Raw genomic sequence first — 19,610 nt, 5'->3', positions numbered from 1 at the left:
CTGTGGAAATCAGTAGCAAATGATAAATCAATTGCGACATCTATTGTGTTGTAAGAATATCTATTTTACATTGTTTAAGCCATTACACAAACCTGCTCAGCGGAGGGCTATTCCAAATTAAGTCTTTTTGCTTTCAGGCGGCGCTGAATGCAAATGTAAAGAGCCAATCCACAGCTTTTTTTTCATGTTGTCACACCCTGTGTTCTGGATCAGTGGTAGCTCAATTGTTACTACTGGACTACTGATTAGAAGGTTGTGAGTTCAAATCCCATTGCTGCTACTGCTGAGCAAGGCCCTTAATCCTCAATTGTTCTGTTGTATATATGAGATAAATGTAAGTTGCTCTGGATAAGGGTGTCTTCCCAATATCATAAATGTAAATGCATAACTGACGGCTGGCTAACCTGTTGTCATCCCTGGTGAGGTGGCATCACCTACAGAAGAGCGATCTGTATTTTTTATTTGCTGGGAGAAACTATATAGAGGTGTCTGTTTTGGTCATTTTCCAAGCTAAAGTACAAAAACAAAATGGGCGAGGCAGTGAATTCCCAGGAGCTCAACACGACTTTATAAAGCCTGTTTTGTTCGTTCCTGTTCTATAACACAGGTGGTGTTCTGTCATCTTTGTTTTTTTCACTCTGCATGTGTTCAAATGTGAGGCAATGGAGCTCTGAAAAGAATTTAACAATAAAAGCTCACTGAAGCATTATAAGTGTTTTTACACACACAGTAAGATCACAGTGATGCAGTGGTAATAATTACATGTAAAACTAATCCAGTCTAAACAGGGCTAATGCTGAAGCATACTTCTGTGTTTTGCATGTTGCATTCAGGAAAATAAAAAAAACTCTACAAAACTATTAAAGTGAAATGAATAAAAACATGTGCATCATTTTGCAAGAGGTTTTATTAAGTTATGTAATATTATGTCTCTAGTTTCTTTTACAGGCCACCAACAAACCTCAAAAACGAGTTTTTGTGGTATTCAGTGCCTGTAAAAGAAAGCAACAGCATGGGAATGAAATAAGCCCCGCCCTCTGAATGAGAGATGATATGTGTGGCATTCCCATTTAAAGCCAACCTCCAACTTTTTTTTTTTTTTTTTTTTAACTTTTCAGGTTAGAGGTTAGAAATGATCAAAAGAAGACACTTATGCAGATTAATATCATGTATTTTTTTTTAACTTTTTCACAAAATTTGCTAGAATTTGAAATGTCAATGTGATCAGATACTGTTTAATAATCTTGCAGAGTCATGGAACAGGCTGTAAAAAAAGCCCCTGGATTAGCCATCCATTGAAATACCTCCAGTGTTTTAAAGAGTGAATTGATGTGGTTGGGTTGAATCCAAGGTCTAAGCTGTTCTTGTTTGGCACAGGGTGTGCTGGTGTGTGAGCCAAGCTCCCCTGCTCGGTGTATTCAAGCGTCTTGATTTCAACTGCTTCTGCTCCAAAGCAAAACTGACAAAGACAGATTCCCTTGAATAGTGCAGTTTCCATTCCAAGCATGAGCCATTTAGCCTCCACAGGTCCATTTAACTGTGTACAGACCTCAAGCAAGACTTCCCACAGGCTGCGACACGGGCCGAATAAGACTGAATGGAATTTCTTTTCTACTTTTCACCTGGGGAGTACTCTTCTGTGCTTTTTGTGTTGTGATTTCCTGTTTTCATGGCTGTCTATATCCTGCCTTTACCTCTAAAATTCAAAACTGATGAACTATGAAAGAATTCACAATTTTGGTTTGGCTATTTAAAATATGATATTTATTCATGTATTATTGAACAAGATCACATTCAGAAATACAGAGAGTTCACATGCTTTTCTTGTGGTCATCACCTCCCTCTTGTGGAGCACAGAAGTTGCTATTAGGCAGCAGTTCAATCCATTGATCCAATGAAATCATTAAAAGGCAGTGCTTGCAATATAGCCATTACAGACTTAACAGTACAATGGTACAGTGTGTGCTGTGTATGATTTGGAAATTAATTATTTTTTTATCGAAGCTTTATATACAGTTTCCTAGAGCTTTAAATAAACACACACACACACACACAGACAGGTGACAAGTGAAAGGAAAAAACAGTAGTTCTGTAACACTGTGGGGGGCATTTATTTATTTTGCTGTCATAGTTTGGAGGCAGTTGTCCCGTTTAGAAGCATCGTCACAAATCCCTCAAAAGTTCTTCTGACTTATCAGGTTTAACTTATGAAGAAATGTTTCTAAACTGATGGGCGTGGTCTCTTAAAGTATGACTCCGCCCCCATCCCATCTAGGCACTTAGATGAAGATGAAAATAATGAAAATTATATGCTATGGCCTTCACAGTCACCAGATCAGATCAGTCACTACACAGCACTCTCCAGCACCATCATCAAAACACAAAAATCTTTGGGAAGGACAGCGTTCATTGCTCCAGTACAGTTCCAGAGACTTGTAGGATCAATGCCAAGGCACACACTGAATCTGTTCTGGTGGCTTGTGGTGGCTCACTATCTTAGGACGACACTTTATTTTGGTTATTCCTTTAACTTATCTCCAGTCTGTATCTCACAAACTTTAATCCAAGGCACACAATGCAGGCAAACCTGAGAGGTTACAATAAATGCAAGGCTAAACTGTGACCACAGTAACTACACTGAGTGAATTATTGTCATTATAAAGAGACACATTGAATCACAAGGCTGTATTGCACAACTATGCTTCAAAGTTTTCAAAAACAAAAAGTAAGCAGCAGCATTAATGCATCAATGGTGCAAAATCCCTGACAAGACTTCCATGCATCACTACATTTTCATTAAGTTAAGACATTTGTGTGTTTACTGTACAATCCATGTGTTCTTAAGATACATTTTCTTCCCTCGCAGTTCCCTTCATTCATCTCCAAATGCAGAGTTGCTGGAGACTTCCTCGTCTTCATAGCACAGGTGCCACACAAAGATGCACTGGTAGTTCCAGAACAGCAGAAGCCCCATGACAGCCAGAGCCAACATGGCAAGAAAAGCCACAATTAAAAGCTTTCTGGAACAAAAGGAATGGTGCGTTGCGTGATCAGTGTGAACTTCATGTTCCACACCACGCCGAGGCCCCAGATAATTCCGCAGACACTCTTTCAGCCAGCTGGTGTGGGGAGATGAGACAGGCTTCGGCAGCCATTGATCATTTTCTCCCATCCTACCAGCAATCAAATGGAGGTTGACCTGGAGATCTCTCAACCTGAGAACACACACCATTTTTTAAATTACATCACAACATATACCACAGCGCTGATTTATTCTCGATTCTGATTGGTCAGAAGGTGTTGATTAATTTTTTATAACAGCAAACCACAGGTTTATATTAATGTGCTCAATACATTGTTGTTTCTATAGTAACATCTTACACAGGGACACTTTATATAAACCGATTTTTTAAAAAGTATATAATTGTTAATACATAGTAAGTTTCCTCTGAGGAGACATTTAGCATTTTTAGAAGGAGTCTCCAGTGTTAGCTCTTTGTAACAGTCAGTACATTTTCCGACACAGAAAAGATTTCAGTATGGAAGACTCTGAGGGTCTCAGTAACTCTAACAATCTACATTTTTTTGTTTTCTTAACTTCAACACAGAGAAAAACAGGAACTAACTTGTTTCACAGACATTAACATTTAAATGTAACTATAAACAGATAACAAGTACGGCATGTTATTCTCAAATAAATAAAAAATTCTAATTGTTGGCAAATTGCTGTGATATAAGAGGAATAAAACACTTTTTTCTGTTATAGTACAATAACCTTTGGGGTTGGAACAGTCACTCCTTTTCTAGTTGTTGGTTATTTTCCTATAATAGGATTTTCCATGCGTCATTCTATCGGTTTACAGTAACACACCTCAGCCAATAATTTAACATATCTAAAGGTTGATCCTCTGGACTCTACAATTATAGTTGTGTGAAAGAAGGAATTAAGGAATTCTGACCATTGTGGGTTTAATCTTTATCCACACACGACCCCATCATTACCTCACCTATCTGGATAAATGATTTGTCAGAAGTTAAATTTGTGCTCTTGTAGACGTGTTAAACACTGCAGACTATGCACTATATAGCCAAAAAGTATGTGGACACCTGACCATCACACTCCTATATGCTTCTTGAATATCGCATTCATTCCAAAACCATGGGCATTAATAATGGAGCTGCTATAACAGCCTGCACTCTTATGGGAAGGCTTTCCACTAGATTTTGGAGCATGGCTGTGGGGATTAGTGCCTATTCAGGCATAATGAGGTCAGGCACTGATGTTGTGTGAGGAGGTCTGGGGTGCAGCCGGCATTCCAGTTCTTTCCAAGGGTGTTCAGTGGGGTTGAGGTCAGGGCTCTGTGCAGGACACTCGACTTCATCCACTACAACATTCTTCATGGAGTTTGCTTTGTGCACAGAGGCACTGTCATGCTGGAACAGACTTGGGTTAGGCCCCTTAGTCCCAGTTAAGGGAAATCTTAATGTTAAAGTGTACAAAGACATTCTAGACAATTGTGTGCTTCTTTGTATCAACAGTGTGGAGAAGACTCACATATGGATGTGATGGTCAGGTGTTCACATACTTCTGGCCTTTAAGTGTATTAAATCAAGAGTCTTTAAGACAGGGTTTCCCAAACATTTTGGGCAAACCACCCCAAAATGATGTGAAATTAATTCTCTCCGACCATAAGCCTCGGCAGTTTGTTTTCTCTCTTGTTATTTACTGTCATGCTGTGTTCATTTTCTTGACCTGTGCACTTCCACTGAGTCAGAATTACTTAGAATTTGGTCATTTTTATTGCTGAACTCCTAACTCCTACACTACGCTGGAAAACAGAAGCTTGCAAAACACCATTACATGCAATGCACAGCAACAAAACCCCACCTTGTTCAATTACACATCTGTATTATCTTAACTGTATAGAGGTGAATGCGGTCATATTTTATTTTAAACACTTCGGGTTTTATTTAGCACTACGTAAAAAAATTAAGTTACTACTACTGCATGTAAAGAGTGTACGTCATTGTGTTCAATTAACCATTATGCTCTGTTCACAGCACACTACACAGATCGAAAATGGTTCTTCAAGGGTTCCTTAAGCGGTTCTTTGTATATTTACGGGTTGTTAGCTTATTAAAACGGATGTAGATTGGAATTCTTTCTGATACGGAAACACTCGGTTGTAGGATTCTGCACAGAACAACTCAGTGACAACAGAAGGACATTTTATATAAGTGTGTACTTATAAATAGTCGTCCTATGGTCCCATGGAATTTATTCATGATTCATAAATAAATATTAAATAAATAAATAAATAAGTACAATCAATTTTAAAATGCCCCCCCTTTTTTTTTTACTTATCACCATGACACACAATACAAACAGTACTGATGGAAGCATCACATGTTCCTAATTACCACTTAGTCTACTCATTTCCACTTTTATTTTGCCTTCAGGACAAAATGAGGTGGAGATAATCTCTACTATATTAGTTATAAGATCAAATTTAATTCAAGCATATAAAGTGTTATAGTGGAAAAGTCGTTTTGGTGTTCATTTAGTCATCTAACATGACTTACTCCATAGAACAGCAGGGCTAACATTTCAGGGCTAACAACTTCTTCATTCAGTATATCCTCAACATAGCATATTTGCTAAAAGTTAAAACATAAAGTGTTTTATCTGTCATTTGACCCAATGAAACGTTAGTTCTTGTCAATTAATTTTCAACATGAGACATTTTAAAGCACACACTGTGTTATTGTTTAGTTCTTTCATAGCTGACATACCTTATCAACTACTAGAAAGCAATAGAAGATTCCAGACTGTTGTCAATTTCCGCTTTTCCTGTTTCCGCTTTTTAATGGCTGCTGTAAACAAACTGCGGTGCTATAAATCACAACATAAATGCAAACTAAGGTGTATAAAATCTCACTGAAAGTGGAAAAAGGGTTTACCTGGTCTCTTCTAGTTCCTCATAATTCGCTCTGGAATAAAGTTTATTTCAGGTGTGTGTCCACAGAGAGAGAAAGAGAGAGAGAGAGAGAGATGGAAATGGAAATGGAAAATATCCGCCTTTTACTCTAGCAGACTTACTTCGTTGTGAGGGTTGCTGCTGTTGTGTTGGGTTTTTTCGGTTGCTGTATGAGTTAGAGGCGTGGACACCGCCCTTAAAAGTGTGTGTGTGTGTGTGTGTGTGTTGTGGGGGAGAGAGAGAGAGAGAGAGTCTGTGCAAACATACTGTACTTTGTATTCATGTTAATTGGGTAGAGACCAGAGCAGGTGCTTCCTACACACATAAGTAAATCCCAGAAGTCTCCCTACTGTGTACATGCTCAGCATAAGGCATAAGCTTAAAGGAAAACTGCACCCTGAAACACATTAAACATGTTTATTGAAATATCTGTGGTGTATTTAGTGATTCTGGTGCTGATTTGTTAGTCAGTAGCTACTGTATCTTCATTGTTCCTGTGAGAAGTTAGCGTTTGTGTCGTGATGATGTCACAGCGGGACATTGCAAACACAGTTACAGTGGTATTTAAAAGAAGAAAAAAATGCAGTGATCTTAAACATAGTGTCAGGCCAAGAGCTTTTTTTTCCTCACTCACTATTTTCCAGTGACATAAAACGTTATATTTAAGAGAAATCCAATGTAGAAGTAGTGGAGACAGTAAACACTGGACTCTATACGATGCTGAGTTACAGCAGAGATTTGGCTCAGGTGGTTAGCGATATACAAGCAACAGGGGTCACGTTAACCGATTCCCACAAATTTACCAAATTTTAAAAATCATTGACGGAAAATTCTGAGGGTCATCCGTCATTTCGATGGATACAGAATAAGGCATTTGGGCTAGCCATTCTTCTTCCACCACAGACATCGAAAATCAAAACCAATCTAGCAGCAAATTACTGGCAGAAATCCCCTCTGTATTCTATACAATTGTTCAACTGGCAATTGAAAAAAAATGACTGATTAAAATAGACTATTATGGAATTTTTACAACCCTGTCCATCAACATGACAGGTAATGATTTACTATACTATACTATATATTTACTATAACTATAACAATTTAATATAACATCTGACAAGCGTGATGGTATTAACGACAGTCTTTGCATGAAAATTCAAGCTTTGGAAGCTGATCTGTTTGAGCAGAGTGTACAGATGAGGTGGTGAGAGAGCTGGACAGACTAAAAGCCTAAAGCGCCGCTGCATCGCTCTGTTTAGGTAGAGATGAAGTGAGGGCTAAAATCCCACTGCTGCCAATATCAGCAGGTAATTGAACAACATTGTGAATAATGCAGAAAACAAAGTGAAAACAGACCAACATGTCAATGAAAGAAGGACTTCATTTCAAAATAAATCCTGGATATCACTGAAGATCACATATTAATTATAAACATTAATGTGCAGTTCATTCAGGGTGGATTTTTCCCTTTAACGTCTCTGCCTTACATACATTATAAATAGTAATTAAAAGTAATGCACATTAAATTAAACACACATTCGCCATTGTTTATCATCTGCACATATTTTAATTTGCACAGAGAAATCTGATTTGAATTGTAATCTAAGTACAAACAAAATGTTTGCTTTAACTCAAAAGCAAACACAAAGCAATCCTTATTTAAATAGGTCTAATGTGAGAGTTTGTATATGAACATGTGTTAAAGCTTATGTCTTTGTGTGTGAATTAATCATCTGTATGATTCACAGAATATCAGAGGCTGTCTGGAAACTGAACACATCCTTAACAAGGTCTCCAGAAAGCCAAAATACAGCCTACTGCAAAATGTATGTACACTCCATTAGACCTGAAAGCAGATATAATAGTGTGTTACAGGTACGCAAACTATGGACTGAGATAGATTAACATGAAAGTAAACATGCATGCACTCATCCATCAGAGACGATGGGGTTAAAACTGATAATCAGTCCTTATGTTTGTCACGTGTAACATCAAAAGGCAAATATTTCTTATCCAAAATAGCCATTTTAGGAACAAAAAAACTAACAAGCTAACAAAAAAAAAAAAGTTTAATTACAGTCATGACAATCCACAATTTCATATATTTCGCATTCGTTTTATCTTTAAGGAAGAATTTTCAAATCATTTGTCCACCTGCACTTGTGTGAACAAGCATATTTGCGTTTCACATAATTCACATTACTGGTTCAAAATTCCTCAGCGAGAGGACAGAGGTCACTCCAGACCAACAGAGCAGATGTTTCTCAACCCCAGAACATGGGAAACGGCCTGTTTTTTGCATCTAACCAGTAGGTGTGTACAAAAATGCAGCACCAAAGTCAAATACAAAGCAACTCACTTGGGGTTTCCTCGCGTAAAAGGCCTCACAAGAGACGGTTTTGCGTGAGACCCCAAGTGATGGTTGGATGAAAAAACTTGGCAGTTTGATGCACCCCTTACAGAGACTGGAGATGAGAAAGAGTGAGAGAACTTCAACCAGACAGACAGAGAAAGAGGTTTTTCTACAGAGCAAAGTCTTAAGTAGTTAGAGTCTTAATTCTCTTAAGCCACTCCTGATACAGTATGTACATAATACTCTTTGAGCATCATAATATGCAAAACACTGGTATTGCGGGAAGAAGGAAAGGGGAGCGCTTTCTTTTGTGACATGGCTAAGAAGTTTCACATGCATTTAAACATGCAGATGGCTCACTGCTAAAGAGCACATGGCTTTTGAAGGTATACAAACAGGTATTGAGTACAAAACCAAGAACTGCACACTTGGTCATAAAATAAGGTCTTATATCATCATAAAGTGCCATATACAGTATTGTTATATCATTAGAAATAGTATTTCAAGTATTAACACTATTGACAATGCACTAAATGTAGCTAATTTTTACTCAGATAGTATTTGCATGCTCTCTCGTACACCATTCTTACTTACAGAATAGACAACAATTAAAGAAGAGAAAGCAATTGATACTGTTAAAGGCAGATCAGCAGAAATGTCCTGAAATTCAGTACAGTTAGGTTTATAAACATATGAGGTCTGCACAAACATAGTAATAATAATTACTCTGATTGCTTTGTTTCTTTTTCTGAGAGATAAAATATACATACAGCACTTAATGGACGCAAGAGGATTCACTATACCAACCTATACAAAAATACTCAAAAGATTGTTAAACAAATCATTGCTAGATTAAATGAGACCTTATCATGTGTCCTTTTTAGAATGCCAACTCGTGAAGACTATAACTGAGTGTGTGGTGTGTGTGTGTGTGTGTGTGTTTGCACGTTATAAGAAGTCCATTGCGATGTAGCGCTATGCCAATCTCCAAAAATGTTCACTGTAGAAGATCAGCGCCGCTCTCTTCTCCTCATAAAGGTGCAGAAGCTTGTAAGCGACTCGGGACAAGGGAAATTCCTGGGTGAACACCGATTCCCCCCACCCCATGTCTGGCTTTACGAAATGAATAAACCCCGTTCCCTCTTTCTCTGTCTCACACCACGGTGCTGACAGACGGGTCGGACAGGTTGAGCTGGCCCGTGATGTCTGTGGGTGGGTACTGCTGCGAAGAGAAAGAAAGAACGAGAAAGAGAGATAGAAGCAGAAAACACACAGGACACAGGTAATTAGTGCGACTGTAACCCTTTTCACCAACACAGAAGGGACGTGCCTTCAACGTTACCTCCTAAGGCAGTTCAGAATTGGGTTAATCAAAAATAGACTTGACTCTGATGTCATCTCTGATAAATCTTTTAGAAATCCTCCAGGATATACACTTGGTTGCCACTTTATCAGGTTATATGGTGATCTTTTTTCCATTGATGGATGTGGCAGAGGGGGCTGTCACATTGCGTGTAGCAATAGATGGGCTACATAAGGAATAAAACACTTGGGGGCATGCGGTTATAGTAAAAGAATCAACGAAGGAGTGGTGCGATGCGGCCTGACGCAAAGCAGAGTTACTGCTACCAGCCCGATGTTGATTATTTTCCAATAGCAGCACATGCTAAAGTGTTTTCTTCCTCAAATACCACAGCAATTTGCCTACAGCTTTTTAGAAGAATGACCTTACACATTTTGTCGATTTATAGTAACGTTTCATGTTGTGTTAGTTGTTGTTTCACTTATGTTTAGCTGTAACTAGTCCTCCCCTCACCAGCCTCTTCTTTCTTGTTCTTGAAGTTAATTAGACACAAAAATGCAGCTTGTCAAGTTACAGAAAAACTGCTAAATACAAAGTTTTCCCATGCTGAAAACAAATTACAGCTTTACCTCTGACTGTTACAAAGCCCTCTTTCCAAAAATGTTAAAGAAATGTCCTTATCTAAAATAGTTACACAGTTACACACGGTTTTTCTTAATCCATTTATGTGGAACCTCCACCATTCAATTACAGTCGGAATCAGAAGCTGTGAATTACAGTCAGAATCAGAAGCTGTGAATTACAGTCAGAATCAGAATCGAGAATTCATCAGTGCTGTGGTATAAAAATGAGGTTGGTTTCCTTGGTAAAGTGGACACTGGGTGTATGTCCTGGATATCCACTGCATCACATTTGCTGCTTCGTGTTTGGGAACGCACCATTTTGGCTTGTCCATAATGTGTGTTTTGATTTCTCTTTTCTGTAACTGTCTGAGGAGGCATTCAGTCTTACACAAAAGGGGAAACATGGTCTCCAGTGCATGTTTCTTTCTGCACGTATCATAAGTCAACCCCTTCCAACTTAACAAACATGCAAATCATTTCAGACAGTCAATTGTTTCCAGATATTCAACATTTATCTATGCATGTAAGGTATGCAGGTACTGACATGTCTACGCTATACTGCATGTCTACGCTATACTGCATGTCTACGCTATACTGTTTTTGAGTATCTTAGAATATCTGTAACAGGTAAAAGGTTAAAAAAAAATGCAGCAGAACTGGAGCTCTTGCTTCCCCCAATGGTAAATTTTATCTAGAGTGGGTGCGGAGAGAGAAAAAGTGCACTTTTTGCTCTGGTTGATATCTGCAGTGCTGGGTTAGAAAACCACCCCACGCCATGCAGATACCTTTCTGCTATGTCACTGTATTTTATCTGTTTGTTGCATATAATGATTGCTGCCATGTTACAATGGGCAGGACAAAAACTCAATGTCCTAAATAATATGCCTGAAGTAAACAATATACCCTGCCATTGCAAAATGGAGCATAGCTCAAGCATTTGACTTTTTTTTTTGTGAAAATTGAAGAAGGTAGAATAACTGTAATTACTAAAATCAGTCAAAACTGAATTAACACACGTTCACATGCTGAATGAGAACGATTAAGTGTGCATACAGTAGGCATAATGCCAGGAATTCGATTCAGATTTAATTATTTAAAAAAAAAATTTAATGGAAAGAACCATGGACACATGTATCCAAAAATACCGTCTTCACAAAAATTCCAAATTTCAAAATTTTCTGAATTTTGAAATTTATTTCTCATGAATCAAAGCATCTGCAGAGATGGGGAACTAATACTTATACAGCTCTCACATCTATATAATCTATTTTGCTATTTCAGTGCACACTAGACTATGGACTACACCACAGGTCCTGGAGAACCCTCTGTCCTGCACGTTTTAGCATTTTCCCTGCTCTAACACACCAGTTCAACTCAAGACGGGCTGCATCAAGTGTCTAAGAGCAGGGAAAACACTAAGATATACAGGATAGATGGTTCTCCAGGACCAGGGTTAGAAATTTGTGCACTATGGCATAGTTTAGCTTGCACTACATTCACCTTTCAAGGAACAAAACATAAAGCAACACTAGTAAAAACTTGGAATCATCAAAACACTGCTGGATCTTTTATTTATTTTTTTTTAATCCAGCAATATTGCTGATGACACTGTAGAGAGGGTTTGTTTTTCGCAGCCTTGGCATCGCGTCATGGCAGTGCCTCTGGCCCCCCTGTGAATACATGTGCCCGTTGTGTTCTCTGAGGAGGCTCGCTGTTGGCACTGCGTATCAAAGCCCACAGCGCCCCCTGATGAGAGACAGTGGATCAACAAGAGAGACAGAGACATAATGCTACTACGACTACCACCATCACAACCACGGGGGAAAAAGATGCAACTACTTCTACTACTTCTATTACTACCACGACACACTCTGTTTCTTTGACAGACACGTCGCATGCTTTCAGAGGACGAGAGGAGCTGTGTGGCATGTATGTAGGGGACATCAACACTCATAAATCCATATATATCCATCGAGAGAAATTAAACACTGATATAAAAGAAAATTAGTGACCGACAGGATGGTTTCGTTGCTTCTCTCCTTTCTGGATTTTTTTAATCAAGACACATTAAACCCTTTATCTAGATTTATTTATCCTAAGGCTCACACACACGCATGCACATACACAATCAAACCAATACAGTTTGTTTACGGATATAACAAACAAAAATTAGTAGATATACCTAAGATAAGGGACATATTACAGAAAATATGTTAATTGTGACTAAAAAAACAGATAAAATTGGATTAGCTCTGGAACAACTTTTGAAGAATTATATTTCCTAGAAGTGTGATCATCAGCGAAGGCCGTTCTATGAACAAAACTAGAAATAAACCCACACAAAACAACATTTTTGTCCATTTCTGCTCTTCTTTGTATGTGAATATCCTTCCTGGAAAATGTAGTGTGCGTCTCCCCTCCTGTTTTTTTTTTTAACAGCAGAACAGCTGTTAGCATTTTTAAAGCCTCTTTATGAATTTCTAAGAATTTAAGACAAATTTGTTAGTATTGATTATGTGAGGAGAGTGGAACTCTGGGAACTCCAGTTTATCCAGTTGCTTAATTGAAAGGATGTCAAAAAAAGAAATGCAGAGTCTGGCCTAAAACAAACCAAGGAGAATTAAGCCTTATCATCCTTATTGATGCATTATTCATATCCTAACTTTAGCTTATGGGATTATTAAGCACAGCTTTATGGAAGATCTCTAGAAAAACAAAATGCATTAGCATTAGTAGCCTGATATTCCATGCCTTGAAAGAGATGATGTGCTGTTTAAATAAGAAAAAAAAGGTTAGTCTGAGTGATACACACACAACACTGAAGCATGCCGCTGGGGAACACATAATGCAGCATATTCACTTCAGTCATATCAAGCAAATACAGGAACATGATAAGAATACACACACGCACACACAGAAATGTACAAACACCACTGACACACCACATCCAGGACTAGCAACACCGGAGAGAAGCAGCCCAAATGAACCAGGTGCTTTGCGTTGCCCCCCTCCTCTTGGATCACACCCCTTCTACATGGTGACCCTCCAAATTGCACCTTTTTCTTGCTGTGTCCTGTAAGCCCTAAATTATCCCTGCTGTCCTCTTTGGGGCGAGTCCTAACTGACAGATGAGCTCAGGATGTGGACCAAATGGCTGACTGACAGACACGTGGCCGGAGTGGAATGGGACTCTCTTGGATCGGACATGAGATGGCATTTAAGACAGGAAAATAGGAAGAGAGACAGAGAGAAGGAGAGCCTTAAAGAGAAAGAAGGAGAGAGAGAGAGAGAGAGAGAGAGAGAAAGAGACTAAGAGCAGGAGATGCCATTCCTTAATCTCCTTACCGTGTCTTTGGAGGACCTACGTCTCTTGATGCTGGAGGCCAGGGTGGTACTGATGGACCTAAAAGAGGGTTTCTTTTTGGGGTCGGGCTCTGCTCTACCACTTTTCCTATCCTAAAATAAATATATACGTAGAATAATTATTCATGTTCTCTGGCTGAGTGATACCGTTTCAGCCTGGCATTATAACCAAAACCTCTTCCACCCCCAACCCTCCCCACAAACAATCTTACCCCAAACTATTTGTATGGAGACTTGGGAAAACCTTTCACAATGTCAGATTGGAATATTTTCTACTCTATACTGTGTATTTCTGAAAATTACAGGCTTTCCTGAGCACAAGTAAAGTTGTAGCATTTTAAATTCTGCTAACGCACAAAAGTGAAAAGGAAATTCAGTTTGAAGATTTCTTTCCAGTTCCACTGAAAGACGCCCCACCTACCTCTACATTTACAACCTAATCTACTGACGGAAAAACAACATTGCTGCCAAATTTTAAAGAAATTTTAAGTTTACAGTTGGAAACAAGTTCTCACTTTGATTATCAGCGTCATCCACATCATCACCTGAGGTAAAAGTCGCTTGTGGCATTTAAACACAAATCGTCTCTTCACTCGACTGATATCTGTCCATCGATGGCGAAATAATCACTGATGCATTCACCCGCTTCTGTTCTTTTGGCTAAATTTCTTGTCTTTTGGTCATTTAAACATTTTACTTTTCTGCCAGAGTATGTAAGCACTCTTCTGTGTTTTGACGATGATATGACGTTACAAACGGAATTGAGTAGGTTTTGCTTTGCTATGGCATATAGCTATCCAATAATTTGATCAAATCACTGAAATGTGAGAAAATCAAACAGGACTAGCATGTTTAAGTTTTAGACATGTTTAGGCAGACGGGTCATTTTTATCTCTGTGTTTGTTCCTTATTTGCAGCTGGGTAGCTAAAGCATGATTGAAAAGTCGCCTAAATAAAAACATTTCCATATTTTTGTTTCCATGAAATGTATTTTACTGGCACAAATACCCAATTTTTCATCATTTTTGGCTGAATTCATCCACAGTGACATCTGACCGGTTTTCCCAGACCACCACACGTGTATTAAAGATATTGAGGAAACTGAATACTTTCTCCACATATAGGAAACAGGTAGTGTGTGTTCTTAAGAGGGCTCCGTTTAGAACTGAAAGCTAGAGGTACAGCTTTTAAAGAGGTACGACCACTTGTTAGGTGTGATGGCTCCACCTAGAAACATGGTCCTAGGTCTGTGATAATCAGTGATATGGTTTGAGAAGTAAGCATTTGTGAAAATTTCCACCCTCCTTTTGCAAGTAAGGGTCCTTTACATGTGTACCACCATAGACTTCTGTGCACTTGTACCACAGTCATGGTCAGATTCCACAGATATTCATCCATCAACCATAAGGTCCAGGTTTAAAATATAGTTACACTCTACGTTTGGTCCCATCCCTCCCTCCCTCCCAGCATCCATCCAAGTGCCCCACGGCTACTCTCTGGCCTCTACATTATGCCACGAGGATACAGCACAAGACTGAGTGTGTTAGTGTGAGAAAAGCTCATATTTAAGGTATTCTTACATCCTGAGTCTCTACAGAGGAAGAGGGCTGCATAGAGGAGGAGAAAAGAAAAAAATAAAATGAATATTTATCCACTTAAAGATCAGTAAGACTTTAAGATCCATAAGCAAAAGCAGAGGGAGCAAAAATGAGCTTGCTGAAGAAAATAATGCCACCGATGAAGCCAAGCAACTCTTAATATCACAGGAAATCACAATAAAACACAACTTTTGGGGGCGGGCAATAATAAAATGCAATCAATAAAATGCCAGGGCAGCAGAAGATATAACATGAGTAAATATATATAAATACCATTTTGAAACATTATACCTTCTTTCAGGTATAACGGAAATTCACCCCACACACAAGATGGAAAAAAAATAGGCTTCATTTCTTTTTATAAGTGTGGTGTGAATTTCTATCACATGCAGGATTTGGCAGTGAACAAGAAAAGCGAATTATGTCACAAAAGCATATCAACACTAGACTTCTGGAGCATTCTTTCATATCCTTAATGACCCCTAATATCACCTGACACTTAATTTCACTGATTTCAAACACAACTCAATACCTCCGTCACTTAAAGGTAGCACAAGAATATAGATCATATCTAGTGTTGTACTAAATTGCACTAAATGCATTTCTTATTTCCTGTGCAAATCAATTTTAATCCAATACTAGATATAATCTGTCCCTTTAAGGACTCAGAGGTTGAATGTAACTGAAATGAAGTAGCATTGAATGAACAAGAGGCTAGTGATGCATGGCAACTACGCTGTGCTTATTCAGATAAAATGCATTAGATAATGATCATATAAAAAGAAATTAATAAACATAATTCCTAAATGAAATAGGAACCCGGATATTTGAGTTAACATTTTTTTCCAGTTTCTTTAGCGTATAGGGATGAGCAGGAGGGAGTCGTAGCTGTACACTGACATGCGTAGACCCGCAAAGAGCATCGCCACATTGAGACAACATGTACAGCTCAACAGTGCACATTACTTAGTTTGCATTTCAATTTATTAGCTAACATCAGTGTGATTTGTTTGTTTTGTCATCCTAGTTTACGGTCAGGTGGTGCACTTTGGAATAACATGTGCAGATTGCAAACTGGATCGTTATTCTACCTGTAGCTGAAAAAACTGAAACACGTAATGAAGATTTGGGCAGATTATTCAAAAGTGCGACACACCTGTTACACACACAAGCTAACCAAATCATGGTGCCGTATGTATAGGTGGAAGTTTTTGTTTTTAGATGTGTTTAGACACACGCATAACATACATACATATATACGAGAATCAACTGACATACATAAGCTCTCAAAGCTCTCACATATGCTAGGTTCAGAGGAACGTGTGGAATCCTGCTAAGAATAAAGAAGTATAAACAAAATCTCAAGACTGCTATTATAGTCCAATTACAACTGCAAATCCAGTAGTAACACTTTGAACCTATTTCCCATTACCACAAGCTATAATTTTCTCTTTCTTAGCAGGAACCAATATACCAACGTCATCTGTGTGCACCAACACAAATCCACACAAAACAGTCATACATAGATGGAGTATTTGTGTGCATGTGTGATTATGTGTGTGCTTGCGTGTGTAACGTATGGCAGATGGTTTCTGGACATCGATTTGCAGACACAGACACGAGACTGTGATCTTACCTTTATGTGGCACCGCTGTCAATTCGACAGCAGCGGCACTGACCTTTTGTCAGTGTGTACAAAGCACCAGCGTGAGGCTGGCCCACCTCCACGCACACATCACAGTCTCCTAGAAGCCTTGTGCCTTTTCCTCATTCACTCACCCTCCCTCCCTAAACCCACAGGGGAGGCCTTGTGACACTTCACAGCCAAAGCCATGGGGCACAAGGGCAAATCAAGAGGCTGAGCAAGAATGGGTAGTGAATAAGATTGAGTTGGTTTTGCTTGACTAGCAAAGCCTAAAGCATTTCTTGATAGATCTCCACACTTTATTTCCAGATATCAATGCAGTGTATATTCTCAGACTATGCAATTGTCTGCCCCTTCTCTTCTAGAGCAGAATTGCAGAGTTGAGATGAAGAGGCTGGGCTAATGTAAAGGTTATTGGCACTGCTTAGGACTCCATTCACATTCTGTCTCCACTCTGTTTGGCTATTCTCTTTGGGCTAGCTTTGTAAAACACCTCCACAGAATTCACAATTATGCTACGCTTTGAAAGCAAAAGATTAAAGTACCCCTGAACATATCATTTTGAACATGTAATGCCATAAAAAATTCTAAAGATTTCCCAGGAACATATCCTCCATGTCCTCCAGCCATCCTGAATAGTTAGACGGTTAACTAATTTCTAGTAAGCTAGTTTGCATTTGTCAGAGATTAAAAAAATAGGATTTCAGTATCTGTATCTTGATTTGCATTGTCATATACTACAGGATTTATTTAACCTATGCTAGCTGGCTAGTAAATGCTAGTAAACTAGCTTTGTCATGGATAGATACAAATGGGATTTTAGTATCAGAGATTTCTCATTACTCTCAGTGATTTCTTTAACTGTAACCAAACCTGTCAAAATATACAATAACACATGCAATTCTGTTTATCATTAACGTTAGCCAAATTTGCTAGCATAGCATGCAGGGTAGTATTAAAAATGTCTGTTTTTTTAAAATGTCCACACACTAACTCTTCCCATCACATGATAGCTACAAACCGGGAAGGGTAAAGGCTAGCACGAGCCAATAGTGAGCCAATATCAGAATGTATTTTTGATAGACTTCAAAGCACTTTTGTAAGTTGCTCTGGATAAGGGCGTCTGCCAAATGCCATAAATGTAAATGTAAGCACGAAACACATAAAGCCATCACATTTTTTCAAACTGCTGTTTATTCTACATCACAGGGCAGTGTAATACACTCAGAGGAAAGTGCTATCTACCGTCTTCTGCATACATGAGCTCATAGACTCCTACGATTACCTAGTGTTTCGCTGATTGACAGAGGATAGAGTAACGCCATCCCTCCCACCCAGACCAGAGCACTGCCTGTTTTGCTCTCCTGGACTGCCAGCCATGGATGGCTGAAGTATTGTTGGGATTTGAACTCACAATCTCTAGAAGATAGGGAGTCCTGTGAGACAAAGTACTCTTAGTGTTAAATGAAAAAAGTGTGAATTTATTACTGTTACCAATAGGATGTGGACCACAGCAGCAATCTATACATTTGGAGCCAGCTATCCAAAAGAGTTAATCTTTTTTTTTTTTTTAAAAATCACTTTTTTCAGTTCAGGGGTACTTTAGAGCATTCATCTAGTTCAAAACATAGTTTTGCAGCTTAGTTTTAGGATGTTCTTATGTGCCTACAAATCAAAAGAAAAGCTCAGCGAAGATGAAGAGAGTGGAATGAATTAGCTTGCTTTACGTACTAAAGACGGAGTCCCAGCTGCGCCCACAACTTGACTCACAGAACTCTCCTTATTGTCCTGTTGGGACAGACAAGAGACAGGGGTCTGGTTGGACTAGCCAGGTACTTCCCAGACCAACCCTGAGGATTGTTTCCTTGGTTGGCATCTTAGAGGCCAAGAATTGAGCAATAGTAAAGCCAGAGATCGTTGATCTCCAACCCATCCTCCAGCTAGGAAGGGTTTTACTGAAAAGTTACACCCAGGCTGATTGAAGTTGAAGTTATGGGCAGTGATCTTATGATCTTTTGGATGGTGGTGGAGTTGCGGTCTTACCTGAAGGTTCTTTCTCCAGACGTTGACGGCCGCAAAGGCTAGCTGCATCTGCTTCCTGCGGGCGTCTTTGTGTCGCTTGTATGCAATCTCAATAAAGATGAGGAAGATCCCTGCCGCAATGCCACCAGCTACCAGCATAAAGACCCCTGGTAGAGCGAGAGATAGAGATATTAACACAAGGTACCTTTAGGAAATGTCAATCTCACAAATGGAGACTTGGGACCAACTCCTTAAACTGAGTTTCAAATGGTGCCTAACTAGTGAGGCTAACATGGATGAGTAAGGAAAGAGAACTAAAGAAAAAAAAAGGCATTGGACAAAAAAGGGCTACAGGACCTTACCGCTGCAGTTTTTGTCCAATCTCTTTTAGATTATCTGCAACTGAGTGCAAACCATACCTGCCATGTTTTCAAAGGTGAGTGTGGCTGGGGCATTGCTCCTTGAGTCACACTCCTGGTATCTCACCCAGGTTTTATCCAGGTCCTCCATGAAGCCATTCTCATGGGAACTGCAGGAAGTCGAGGAAGGGGGGGGGAAAGTCAATTATTATTATACAACATTTGGCAGATGGTTGTGTTAATTCCCAAAAGACTGCACCAAAATGCACATATATACACAGACACACAGACAGCAGAGCAGGGGTCGGGAGAGGGGAGACACAGAGAGAGATGAGTAAGAACAATATCTCCGATGATGATATCTGT

The 19,610-nt window shown here is 39.1% G+C and overlaps 1 protein-coding gene and 1 long non-coding RNA gene across 16 annotated transcripts in view; both read right to left on the bottom strand.

The window, feature by feature from the left end:
* Positions 1 to 1,747: 1,747 nt before the first annotated feature.
* LOC113535439 (uncharacterized) lies at positions 1,748 to 6,198 on the bottom strand. Of its 2 annotated transcripts, XR_008303740.1 has the most exons (3): positions 5,962 to 6,198; positions 5,794 to 5,874; positions 1,748 to 3,215 (listed from the first exon to the last, which is right to left on the bottom strand). It is a non-coding gene; the product is annotated as an uncharacterized LOC113535439 (long non-coding RNA). The 2 variants fall into 2 exon arrangements; XR_008303739.1 differs by lacking the exon at positions 5,794 to 5,874.
* Positions 6,199 to 7,105: 907 nt separating this feature from the next.
* Positions 7,106 to 19,610, bottom strand: part of grin1a (glutamate receptor, ionotropic, N-methyl D-aspartate 1a) — a 34,105-nt gene continuing 21,600 nt past the window's right edge. The window contains exons 18-23 of one of the 14 annotated variants that reach the window (XM_026928966.3): positions 19,305 to 19,414; positions 18,907 to 19,052; positions 18,595 to 18,651; positions 15,201 to 15,227; positions 13,603 to 13,713; positions 7,106 to 9,550 (exon numbers count right to left, since the gene is read on the bottom strand). In XM_026928966.3, coding sequence (XP_026784767.1) covers positions 9,485 to 9,550; positions 13,603 to 13,713; positions 15,201 to 15,227; positions 18,595 to 18,651; positions 18,907 to 19,052; positions 19,305 to 19,414 — 517 coding nt within the window. In that variant the 3' untranslated portion in view covers positions 7,106 to 9,484. Of the gene's footprint in view, positions 9,554 to 13,602; positions 13,714 to 15,200; positions 15,228 to 18,594; positions 18,652 to 18,906; positions 19,053 to 19,304; positions 19,415 to 19,610 lie in introns of all 14 variants that reach the window. The other 13 variants (XM_026928965.3, XM_026928968.3, XM_026928967.3 and 10 more) reach the window with 13 other exon arrangements.

The sequence above is a fragment of the Pangasianodon hypophthalmus genome, chromosome 15, assembly GCF_027358585.1.
Source record: "Pangasianodon hypophthalmus isolate fPanHyp1 chromosome 15, fPanHyp1.pri, whole genome shotgun sequence".
NCBI lineage: Eukaryota > Metazoa > Chordata > Actinopteri > Siluriformes > Pangasiidae > Pangasianodon > Pangasianodon hypophthalmus.
The sequence above is the reverse complement of the archived record's forward strand: the minus strand, read 5'-3'. Positions and strand labels throughout refer to the sequence as shown.